Source organism: Etheostoma cragini, chromosome 17, assembly GCF_013103735.1.
Source record: "Etheostoma cragini isolate CJK2018 chromosome 17, CSU_Ecrag_1.0, whole genome shotgun sequence".
Taxonomy (NCBI): domain Eukaryota; kingdom Metazoa; phylum Chordata; class Actinopteri; order Perciformes; family Percidae; genus Etheostoma; species Etheostoma cragini.
Genome location: NC_048423.1, coordinates 14,499,546 through 14,512,923, shown reverse-complemented (window position 1 = coordinate 14,512,923; position 13,378 = coordinate 14,499,546). Strand labels below are relative to the sequence as shown.

Sequence of the window (13,378 nt, the reverse complement as noted above, 5' to 3'; positions counted from 1 at the left end):
TTACTTACTACTTCAACACAATGCATAATGTGGTAGAAGTCGCTGTGTAGCATATCCAATATTTCACACTGACAAATCCAGATTATGCCTACCAGGCAGGTACGCCGTGCTACCAAACACGAAACAAAAAGTCCTACCTCTTTCACAGGAGCGTCCCAGGTATCCAGTCCCAGAGCAGTCACACACGTAGCGGTTCCAGCCCTCTCTACAGACCCCATTGTTTTGGCAGGGATTGCTCAAACACTGTTTGGGAAGCTCCTTAGAGCAGGAGGGTTTGACCCCGGCAGCCTTCTGGACCTCGGCCAGGCGCCTGACATCCTTACTCTGTCCGTCAATGAACAGATCCCGGATGCAGCCCACGTAACCGTAGTTGAGTAGCGCTGTCCACACCTCAGTGGGGAACACCAGCCCCATTTTGTTCTCTGGCAGACCCCCGAGGTAGAGATTGTCATCCAAGTCCAGGATCTCACTTTCCCCAGGGGCTGTGTAGGCGGTACGTAGGGTGTTGATAGAGATGGTACCTAAAAAGATAAAATACAGTGAGATAAGTTAATTTTTTACTCTTTTTTTCTTTTCTTTTTTTAAATGTCCCATGACATGTTGCTCTTTGGATAGACCTTAGTGGTCCCCTAAGTGGTCTCTTTCCTGAAATTCAGCCTTGGTGCAGAATTACAGCCACTAGAGCCAGTCCCACAATGAGCTTTCCTTAGTATGTGCCATTTCTGAGTCTGTAGCTTTTAAGGGGGGGCAAGGTGGAGGATGGGGGTGTGGCCTTGACCAAGCACCACCTTGCTCATTGAAAGCCATTATGTCTCTCTCTTCCTAATTGGTGGGCCAAATTCTCTGGGTGGGCAAAGCAGCAAATAGGGAAGTAAACTTATGAGTTCATAAGGGGTAAGATTCCAGATCGACCCATCTGCGCTTTCATTTTCTCAAAGGCAGAGCAGAATACCCAGGGCTCGGTTTACACCTATCGCCATTTCTAGCCCCTTGGGGACCATAGGCAAGCTGGGGGAATGCCTATTACTGTTAAAAAAAACACTTCATAAAGTGAAATGTTTATGCCATGGGACCTTTAACAACTCTAAGATTATTCATCAGATGGATACATCATAACACCTATTGGTGACTGTAGATGCTAAACAACACTATCTGCCCTGCAGTACCACAAACATGCAGAGAAGACCATTTAAGCATGGTTTGATGAAGAAATTAGCTTAATTGGTGTTATCCATCTGGACAAGGTCAGGATTTTCTTCATTTAGAATGACTGATGAGTGTTGATAAGACACATTAATCACGGGACAGCTAGTCTATTAGTAGCCTAATCTAGGATCCCTAAGAGTATCCTCTCCATTTTCCCTGGATTTCCCCTAATAAATCTCCTTTATCTATAAAGTAGTGGTCATAAAAACAAAAGGAGAGGAGAAGAAAAATCGTTACCCCTTCTATCATTTCAGCCAACCAAACAAAACAACAAAAAAAACATCATGGCCATCTTTTTGAACTTGATTAACGGACTGCAGTCTGCTTTTTTTCACCCCGTCTCTCCTTCTGTTTGCCTCTCCAACACATAAACCTGCAATGAGAGTTTGTGTGTTTCCCCACCATGATTTATCGCTCTCATTCAGGTTTAATTCTCGATCTGGAGCACGGTAAACAACAGCGGACATGACTGGACTGTAAAGCTGTAGAAAGGAAGGCCTTTCTGTGGGACTCAGACCGGGTGATTCATTTGTATATGGATCTGTTACTCTGAGTGCAGGAACCACTGTGGATCTTTAATTAATGGTGGCTCCCTCCACTGCCCGCATCTTTGTCCAGTAATCTATAAACCGCGTTGCTGAGGACCCACTCAGGCTATGCCTGGGAAGAGTGGCAGACAAACAGTAGGCAAAGGATGCTGAAAAACAGAATTAGCGTCAAGGCATATTTTGCATTTTGCGTGTCAGATGCATGTCATGGCAGATATGAAAGAACTATTGGCTGATTGCCTTGGGCTCCATGGCCGAGTCTTAACTGCTCGTATGTTGAAGAAGAGTGCAGCTTTTAAGTTAGTTTTCCTGTCAAATTGTTTATGTTGAAACAAGACTTTAGCGAGACATGAATTTTCTGCAGGGCACATAAGACATTAAATGGGGCCTTTCACATTTCATTTCACCAACCATTACGCATGAATTTACATTTCACAATTAAGTGTACATACGATACATATATGTACTGTATACGTCATATATGTTTTCCATGAAAGCACAATTTAATTGTAGTTGTAGTAGTTTCTGTTGGCTGTTTGATCTGTTCAATCTGAATCTCTATACCAGAAAAGAAAAAAAGACTAACTCACTACATAACTGTGGTTATGTACTGTATGTTCTTTATAGCCAAGGTGAGCCAGGCTTCTTGCAGACGTGCTTGAAAGGGACAGCTAAGGACCTAGTGCACAATGATTAACCTGGTCCCACTTACATGTTCCGGCTCTTTTCTCAGGGTCTTGGCCCCCGGCATCTGTTCTAGCACTTTTCTGCTGCCACCCACTGCCCCTGCTCTCTCCAACCACAGCTGTTGTGAATTCCAAGCTTTGCACAATTGGCAAGGGCCACCCGTCACGTAGCCAGAACAGCTCCCTTCGGGTTATTGCTAACGAGCTCAGTACATCAAACTCATTAGCGAGGAAACTTTTGTGGGAGTAGAGCAGGTGCCCGGCTGAAGAAAGAGCATCAGTGTGGCTAGCATGAATTCTGATGGAAGTATCTACACCCCGGTTATGTTAGATATCTCCATATGACAGGTAGTACAAATGTACTGGTTTGTAACATTACCTTTTCAAATATACAGTTACAAAGTAAATGAGTAAGGAGCCATCATCTAATGACTTATTTTAATCCCATGGTATCTATACTTAAGTCTTATTAACGTCTTAAACAGCAAGCAAGCATTCTGTAAGTCTACAATTGATGTAAGTGGGAGGCAAGAGAAGGATGTCAGCATATTTTAGGCTACTCAGAATATTGTACTCACTTGTAAAACTCTTGTAAGGAAGTGTGTACACACAGTCAAGCTATGTAAAGTCAGAAGGCACTATACAATAGCACAGGGACATGTGCCATCACCAGCATTGCAGCATAGGAAACCTATGCCACATGCACACATTGTAGGTCTGCCTATGTTTGGAACGGTATTCATAGCCAAGAGGGGAAGGAAGGGGATGTGTCTCTGAACTCTACCGAGCATAAAAAGAGGAGGAGAAGGATACAGAACAAGATGGGAACATGGAGATAAAGATGTCTGGGAAGATGAGGGAGGGGTATATGATGACAGATAAGAAAGCAGATGAGGGGATGGCAATATCTTGAGGAGCAAGTACAGGATGTACAGTCTAAAAGAGGGTTGATCAAAAATGATGATGCAGGTAATAAATGGATAATGATTAGAAAGAGAAGAATTCCAGCCAACTTTAAAACCCTTTGACCACATTGATGTCCTTCCCTCTCTTTCCATCTCTGAGCCATAAGAAGTACTCCATCATCAAACCTGAAAGCAGGGGTCCAAAGGACAGCTCAGATCTATCTCACACTTTTCTGCATCAGCAGCTAGGTTCAACTTAGCATGATGTCCCCTAACCCCACTCACACATCCCCACAACATGTAAGACAGGGGATTACTACAATCCAGTTAGGGCGATACGGCCAAATCTCTCTATGTGATTGGATTTTCTGTCGTGAGAGTAGCTTGTGAGTGGGCTAAGGGGAAGTGTTGTCTATATGTGTGCACATGTGGCCGGGTTTGTGTACTGTATGTGTGTGCATGTTTCTGTGTGAAGTAGTCGTGTGCGTGCCCTGGCAGGAAGTGGTGCTTCAACAGAGCAATGTCCGTGTAATGTCTCTGATGTGTGACCCAAGGCACTCACGGCCCAGAAGCCCACACTTAAAAGCAGAGTTTCTTTTACCGTCTCTAATGCATTAAGGTTAGAAGATGCTGTCTGAGAGCGAGAGTCCATTTACAACGTTGCTTCCTGCAGTGAAAGCGGGGCTAAACTAAATAGGGCAGGGATCATTATCCGCCATTGTCACGGCTGCAGGAAGTGTTGCACACGAAGGAACCGGCTGCAGATAATTAAGCCTGGTTGTTGAGTTTCACTTTTGTTTCAAGTGATGTGCTTGGTGTGTATTAATAAAATATCTGACACAGATGAAAAACAAGGCGTACCATTTGTTTTGTGACTCATGCTCTCAGGGGACTAGTGCATTGTTTTCTTATGTTAAGAAATTACTTTAATTCTATAAATTATTACAAAGCCATGCTAGCATTATGTCATAGGAGGGAGTGTTTGTTTTTTACTAAGCTTTACATGGGAAATACTAAAACTGCATAATAATACGGTTGCATATTGAGAGAAATTGATTACGTCCATCCAGGCTCTCATAAAGGTCACTTATAGGTTACAGCACAGCACACACTTCTGTCAAAATTTGTACTTTATTTATATCAAAAAGCTCTGAATTAGGTCAGCTTTTACAGAAATATGATGTAGCAATAACTCATGGGGTAAAAAATGAATATAGAAATCTGTATTTAGAAGGGCGTAGATGTTTATATATCACTCGATCTGCACAAATTTGCTGTTTAATGCAACATTACATTTACATGTATCCTGTGGGAGTGGAAATTGCATGAGGCCTTTTCAGTACAAATGAACCTGAAACATTCTAATACTTTCATTTGAGGTGCCATGCACACATATTTACACACACTGCAAACAAAAGTGTTTGGTGTAGTTTATTGAACTCTTGAGATGCATGATTTTAGATTTCAGAGGACCGCATACTTGCAAAATTGAATGTGCACTGTGTGGCACTCTGACCATTGTGTTACTCTTCTAACATGGGAAGTCAAAATATTACAGTACACCTTTGTACGTCCTTTACACTCCAGTATGCAAGTGTTGATGCCTTAGACTTGAGGAAGGGAAGAAAAGTTATTCTGAAATGTCATTAGTGAACAGCTCAGCACAGCACTGTGCAGTAACTGTCTCAGTCCTGGGAGAGACCACCTCCTGTTTCCATGGAAACTTAGGCAGAGTAGACAGAGAGAACAGCGAAAAAGATGCTTGATAGCTTTTGTGTGCGTGTGTTAGTGTGTGGGGGTGGATGATGGGTGGTTACTCAACAGATAATGAACACAATCTAATTTAGACACCGTTTCTTATAGTTTGGTCTACCATAACCAAATGTAGAATCATGTAATTTGGAAAGTCACCCACAGCTTTTTCTTCCACACACGTTAGGTTAAGTCACGTTTTGTTATGTTAGGTGCTATAAAGGACTGAATTGTTTCATCCACTTCCATTTTTAGAGATGAATTTTTGTTTTATCAATGATATATATATGAGCTGTCAAAATTAACGGGATAATAACGATTTAACGCACATGTTAACTCCTTTTAATGCCACCAATTGTTTATGTACGAGCATCCTGATTTTGCAATGCCCCAGTCATGTTAGCAAAAACCTTAAAGTGTTCTGTGATAACATCCAGGGATCACCCAACCCACCATCTGGCTTGGTGTGGTAGATTGAAGCGCATTTCCGTTCTGATCTAAGTGGAGACCCGCAGCTTGCTGAAGGTGTTCACGTCACCGACACCGAGCATGCCAAGAGGAGGGGGGTGACCGCCATAGATGTGCTGCACACTCTGAAGAGGCAGGGCTGCACACTGTATGGCTTATGAAGTTAAACCTGTGATCCTAACTCACAATTAAAATGCTCTTTTAAGAGCCACCCACTTAATCTAATAAGTTACTTTCTGTTGTGAGTACCAGGCTTTATAACTTACATTTTAACTATATCAATGATCATTAACAAGCAGCTCAAGACCTCCCTGAAGAAAAAAAAGAGAGAATGAACAAACCGCCTTGAGCGGAAATGGATAAAGAAATGAGTCTTTTAAATGGCAAGATCAGTTTAAAAAGCCCTTCCAGATGGTTCTCTCGACAAGACTAAAGTTATTTGCGTGTACTGTCTTTGTTAAGTGAGTTACAACTGGAGTATGTCGAGTCTCAAATACCACTTGAAAACTATCCCTTTTAAAGTACATTTAGAAGAGATACAAATGTGGGATTAAAATATATATATATATATATATATATACACAGGCTCTGTACCGGAGCTATTCTAACAACGTATACAGCCCAATTTAGACCACAGCCTAGTATTGCTTTGGTGGGTAATGAAACAGTTAATCTAATTTCCACCTCTTGAGATGGAGTGGAAAACATGGTCAAGGGGTATATCTAATTTGCAGCATGACATTGAAGGGCCTTGGCTCCAAGCACACACTAACAAATTGCTGCTTAGATAAGCAAATCAACAAGGACCACAGCAGAGCAACCCAGGGCTTAGAGGACAACGGGAAAGAGGGCAAAGTTGTTTTGAGGCAAATGTGTGTCTAGAATCACAACTTATGACACAAAGGTACCTCTAAAGTTGCGTTACTGCAAACAACACTCAACACCTTTTTCGTTAAATGGCTGAGACTGAACACAAATACATTTTTGGTGAAGATGTAGTGTCAGCCATGGCAGTAATGAATATTTTCTTTCACAGTAAAGTTAACAGTGACCCTGCAGTAGTATCTTTGTTGCAGTTAAATAATTCATCTAGATGGTGCACAGCAGAGCACGTACTCTAGGTCTCTGTTGAATCTAGTATTGTATATACAATGCTATGATAGTCATTCATACAAAAATGCAAATATCTATGTATGCGTTGTCTCTGATGCCTAACACACTGCAACTAAATCAGACAAAAAACATATGTCACTTTGATGAAGCATATGCAGCATAACAGAACATGTTGCAAATTCAGACCTAAGATGCATAGAAAATGTTTACAAAAATTATCTGATTTTTAACTTAACTCATTGAATACTTTTCCAACAACTTTAGCAGGTTCTGTTTTTCGTTGCATTGTCTGTATGTGTAGCACATTTTGTTGTTTGAATCAATGTTGCATAAATTGTGAATATGATCTTAGCATATATATATATATATATATGTAAATGATGCGGATGCGTTGCAGATGTTTTATAGATATTTTATGTGTAACTTGCAACATGTTGGCACCACAGATGTAGTAGTAGGAGCCCATAATTTCTTGTTACATGTTCTTTGTCTAAGGCGTGTACAGTATATGTTAATGGCCTTGAAAGTTACCTGATCTGCCGTCACGTTGGAAGTCCACATGGTACCACTCGCCATCATTTACTTTTTTATTGACTGCCCTGGTCTTTGTGGTTCCTGAGCCCATATCCAGCAGCAAGTACAGGTGGCCATCCAGCATCTCAATGGCAAAGAAGTCCACCTTCAGAGTCTGGGGACTCTTGGAATCCTTTGGCTGCTGCTTGGGCTTGCCATGGCTGAAGAGGAGAAGGCCATTGGGCTCTGTGGTGCGGAAGTCAAAGGAGATCGAGCCTGTCTTCTTAGCGTTCCACTTGTTGAGGATAATGAAAGACTCTGGCGTCTCAAATGTGATAGGGTCCAGAGTGGCCACATTCTCACACTTGAAGGCCACAGTACCATGGACCTTCATCTTGGGATCACCCTGCTTGGCCATCCTGGACAGCTCAAGTCTCACATCGTTGTTTTTGTAAACAACCTGAATTGGGAAGAGATCAAGTACGTCATTTCTACCGTCACACATAGAGTGGAATATCAAACCAACAAGTTGAAAGATTGACTTATGTTGCTGCTTGAATGTAAATTCCAGGCCATCGAATAATTTGTATACGTAATTGCTTTAAAAAAGAATGAGCTGGACAAGTGAAACGGCAGATGTCCATGTCACATTTCACCCCCTTAATGATGGTGTGTCATAAGCAGGGTTCAAGCCTTGGTGATCTTTGTCACTCACCCATGCGTGACCCATGTGTTTACGTTTCTCTAGCTGGTTTAAGTATAAATAGTTGAGACATCCATTTTGACTTTTACCTTCAGTGTCAACTAAAGGAAGAGACAGCCTGAACTTAAGCCAATTGTGATAATGGTTGCGGAAAATGAATCTATCAGGTAGCATTTTCTAGGATTGTGTGTGAAAAGCGAGATGGAGATTGATTAAATTTAAACTACTCCCTTGATGGAGGTGTGGAGAAAATGCTGGTTACAGCCCCTGTTGCAGCCTGTGATTAGAATCAAAGTGGGCAGATGATGGCTATATCTCTCCAAAGAAAAGTAAAATGCCTCTATGAGCATACACATTGCAACATTCGGTAAACTATGCATAATTTAGAAAATTGAGGAAATACACAAATCTACAGTGCACATTTGTATGCAGAATCCTTCCAACAATATCAATTTATAATCTCAGACACCCTAGACCAGAAAGGGTTTGGCATCAGAGTGCTTAACTAAACAAAGTGCATTAGTGTTGTGACCTTTGAGGTGCCAAGTGCTGAAGTGTTCAGAAGTGACAGACAGTAGCAGTCCATTACATAGAAAAAAATGACCATTAAGTGAAACTGACTGACCTCTAGCTACAGCACTGCATAACATTGTTGATATTAAAGGCATAATGAGAGGGAGAGCTGAACATAAAGTGTTATATACTGATGACATATTGTTGTATATGACTGACCTCAGGACCTCTCTGCCAAAAATGCTTGATCTGTTAAACTCCTTCAGCAAGATATCAGGAAAATCAATGTGCAAAAAAGTGAGCTTATGTCTGTTGATTCCACTTACCAGCTCACTACAATCTTTTTCAGTGTATCCTCATCTTCTTAACACAATCTTTTTTCATAAATGTAGATAAACTTTAGTCCAGTTTAATTTGGAATGGTAAAAACCCTGCATCTATGCAGGGAATTTCTGCACCATCACTTATTACATGGTGGGCTTTCCCTACCCAATCTGGAATGCTATTATGTGTGTGCAAACATTAAAAATATAAAACGCATTGGATTCATTCCTCTAGAGTTGATGACACTCCCAAGTGGCTACAGCTTAAGCGTGCATCCTGCACACAAGTCTCTTTAAATGCACAAGCTTGTTCTAAAATACCCCTTCCAGAATCTATATCAACATACTGCATAAATCCAGTTGTGAGGCACTCCTTCAAGATACTCCTACATCTTTTGACCAATTAAAAAAAGCATTGACATCCCTTACTCACATTTTTTAGACATTCACAACTTCAGTTTTGTTTCTGCAAATCGCCCTTTTTTGTTGATAACACCAGATTTTCTTATAAACAAAATACTTATGATGCCCCTTTGGCTTAAGGAGGTTGTTAGTAGATTGTACTCTTACTCAGAATGGATAATTTGAAGCTTTTGACAGCATTAAATATCAATGGGAGGAAGAGCTGGACACAGAAATATCAATAGAGATATGGCAGGCCACTGTCAATAACATATGCTCATCCTCTATCTCCTCACAACATACCATTATCCAGTTTAAAGTTATTCACCAGTTATATTGGTCAACACCTACTGTATGTATCCTAGAGTGTGATCAATGTAATACAGAGCAGGGCATTCCGTCATATATGTTTTGGAACTGCCATAAATTGTCTGTGTTTTGGGAGTTGATTTTTGCTTTTCTTTCTAGAGCATCGCATACTCATATTGACCCATCACCAGTCATTGCCATTTTTGGAGTAGTGCCACTAGAACTTGGCATAGGCAAATGAGATAGAACTGTGATAGCCAGTGATTTTCAACTCTCTTGGCCAAACGCATTGATTTATTAAAATGGAAGGATAAGTCTCCACCTGTATTTAAGCACTGGATCAATGATGTTATTCACTATTTAACTCTTGAACAAAGTCATTATTATTTACAGTGTAATAATAATACATTTAGTAATATCTGGCAACCTGTTTTCACATTGGTTGAACAGATGGACTCTAATGACATTTTAAGATGTGATTGTTGTCCTCCCCCCTTTTTTTAGTCTGCTTTTCTTTATAGCAGTGGTGCAATGTGGGTGGGTGAGCCGTGGGTTGTTATGTGTCTGTTGTATGTGAAAATGTAATAAAAAGACTTTGATTAACCAAAAAACAGTGTGATCTAATGAAATGGCGTTTGTATAAAATGCCAATTCTTGTTCCATTATTGGGGTTCTATCAAAACGCATATTTGCTTTTTAGCATGTTTTTCAACTCTGTTGGGCCTCCACTGCCTTACATTACCTTGTGATTGTGTGTGAATTTATGCCGTAGTGATTTGTTTGAAAGGGCAAAAATCTGTGAATGGAGGTTGGCTGAGGTGGTGAATGGGTAGAACACCGGTCATTCACCCAGGAGACCGGGGCTTGCGTCCCACGTGTCACATTTCCTTTGTGTCCCGCGGGTCACTTTTCCTGAACTCAACCGTTGGTTTCTTTTTTTTCTAAACCCAACCGGTTCTTATTTTTCTAAGCCCAACTGCACGTCCCATTTCCTGTAGTCAACCGTCACGTTCTTCTTGTGATAACATGCCAAGTGGTACACGGATAGCTCAAAATGTGTAGAGATAATAGGCCACTTGGCTTATGAAAGTGGGTGTGTATGTTTTAGTGAATCATGAATCATGATGTCATGTTGCAATTGCTCCTTGTGAAGTAAATATTTAAAACCCTAATCAATGTAACTTGCAACTATCTTTAGTGTGTTTGCGTGTGGGGGGTGGGGATTCAAACAGGAATGCTAATGTTCTTGACAGTCTTGCCATAAATTAGAGATATGTCAAAAGAACTTTACGATAAAAACACATTTTTACGCATTTGAATTGTTTAAATATAATGTGTCAATCAGTTTGCAAGGCAACTATTATGAAGACAGCTAATCTTTAAACCCAAAGTGGCCAATAGAATGCCCGGCAGTCTACCCCCAGCGGGCACAAGCACAGTCAATGATCGCTTCCACACCCCTCTAGCATTAATAATTGGCAGATAAAACTATCAAGTGACAGACGGCCCCATTATGGTTAGCATGCATATGTATTAACATAACAAAACTGTTTTAAAAAGTAAATCTATTTTGCTTTCAACAGGACAAATCAAATGAGTTACAGCTGTGGAAAACACTGCTCACATTCTTTTTGGTTGTCATGCTCAGCGTTTACCTGAAAACAAGGACACCTCCAATGGGATTGCATTAGCATGGAGCATTATGTTTATCACTGAGTCAGATCTACTGTGTCCAACTGTTCTGGTAGATGGAGCTTATAGTGGTGCATCAGAATTAAGTAAGCGTAGGCTTAGTTTCGGGTAAATTATTTGTGACAGAATGTATCAGACTGCAAGGAAAACAGGAAACAGATAATGGCAGGATTTCATTCCCATGTCTTTGTCTTCCCAATTAAAAAAAGGTTTCTAGTCTGTTACAGAGCCAATGGTATGTTTTAAAGATTTCATAGAAATAGAATTCAAAGATAATTTGATGATAATTTTCTGACACAAGAAAGAATGTAAAAATAAGTAAAGGAATAAAAGAAGATATCTCTGACTGGACCATAGTCATGTAGACTTTAGGTGCCACAGAAAATAAACCAGAATCATTTGTTATAGTCAAGACAAAGGGCATCTTTAACAGTCAAAGAAGCTTTGGTCTGAGCAATAACTGGTGCCGCGCTAGTAATGCTGCACTAATTTGTCATCAAGCTAGGGCTGTGACAACTGAGCAATTACTGCACCACCGTTTGTTTTGCCATCAGAACCAACAGGCAGTCATGGCAACTCAGACTGGAATCTGCACACAAATGCTGCAACAAGCCACTACAAAACATGCCATCAATCAGGACTTACAGCACACGTTGGCAAACCACCTCTCATGTGATCATGACGTACACAGAAAATTAACCTAAGATGGGGCTTCTTCATAATGCAACAGGCGGGATGAGAGCTTGTGAATGCAAAAAAAAGTCATATTTTATAAATAAAACAATAATTAAGAATATGAGGTTAAAATAAATCGGTGATGCTGTTTTGCCCTCATTGTTCACTGTGAAGTTAGCTGGAGTGAATGTAGCACTGGTGTGTTTTATGTGGAGTTACTGCGTCGGACTCTTTATACACAGTATACGGCCTTGTGTGTGTCATATGGCCTTGTGCGATCTGATTAATTTGGCATGCAGTTAACGTACCAATCATAATTAACTATGGACAATCATGTGATAAGTCGCTATTAATTATTTATCGATCGACAGCCCTGGTATTGACATGTGCATTGTCTCATAAACCAAATATTAAAAAAGCAGCAAATAGAGGAGAGATTCTGTATGTCTGACATCTCTGGGGGAAAAGAAAAATCACAGCTATGCACCGTATTTATTTAAGTTTTTGAGCAATTACATACATTGATTTCAGGATAGTGAGAGCTGCAACTGTGGTTAGGCTGACCAAGAGCAGTGAGGGCAGCTCAATGATGTGCATGACCATGCTTGTGGCCACAAAAGAATTGGAATAGGTGCACCCTATCTTCAGCAGAGACATGTAGTTAAACTAAGATACTCCCCATTAAAACAAGACCTCTAACGAGCTGTACATGGCATGTGGACATGTGGTCCACACCCTGCCTGCTCATTAAAGAGAGCGGTCTCAGACATTTGCTGAGGATGACAGCTTGCACCTAGAGGTGAGAGACAAATATAGGACACCACAGGGCAAGAGAAGGTGGACGAGGGGACGGTGAATCAGCTTTTGAAATTAAAAGATCGTTTTGCAGTACTTCGCTTGCTAGATATCTTTGAAAAGCCCAGGTGGGTCCAGAAGTAAATACATTAAGTCGGAATCCCTAACCAGCAAAAATAAATATATAATACTACCATACAGCTTAAAGTGAACGGTATAACATATGAACCTTCTGTAGGAGAAACAACCTCTTCCTCTTTTTGTTTATCTCTTTGGATCAAGTGTACACTGTACATACCTAGTACGCAAAAGAAAAGGGGAGATTGACAAATAACATAATGTAAGACGTGAGCCACATTCCAAAGGTCCCATTACCCCATCCCAGATGCAAATGTGCAGAAATTAATACATCACTTGACAACATATGTTAAATAGTGATCTACGTTTTTTGTAAATTTCTAGCACAAGGTAAAATTGTGTAAATATAGTAAAAGATAGTAATGAAGTAAGTCATTAGCTAAGTGGTCCAAGTCTGGTACTGCATATAATATCCAGTAGAAGAATAGTGATTCATAATATAAGTGTGTCAGTTGGGTGACTGCTCGTGAAATTCAACTGACTAATCTCAAGATCACTGGTCCTCTTTGAAGAACACCTGACAGAGCTGTATAAAGCCTGTGGTAAATTCCACTCTAAGGCAGTTCTTCGTGTGGCTGTGTAGTACCCCATATTTCTCAAACTGAATGTGTGTGTGTGTGTGTGTGTGTAACATTCT

The 13,378-nt window shown here is 40.5% G+C and overlaps 1 protein-coding gene across 36 annotated transcripts in view; it reads right to left on the bottom strand.

The window, feature by feature from the left end:
* The window catches only part of LOC117960833 (neurexin-1a), a 257,521-nt gene that overhangs the window by 155,118 nt on the left and 89,025 nt on the right, over positions 1 to 13,378 (bottom strand). For all 36 annotated transcript variants that reach the window (XM_034899036.1, XM_034899035.1, XM_034899034.1 and 33 more), the window contains 2 exons: positions 7,210 to 7,651; positions 138 to 521 (listed from right to left, as the gene is read on the bottom strand). In XM_034899036.1, the coding sequence (XP_034754927.1) occupies positions 138 to 521; positions 7,210 to 7,651 (826 nt within the window). The remainder of the gene's footprint in view (positions 1 to 137; positions 522 to 7,209; positions 7,652 to 13,378) is intronic.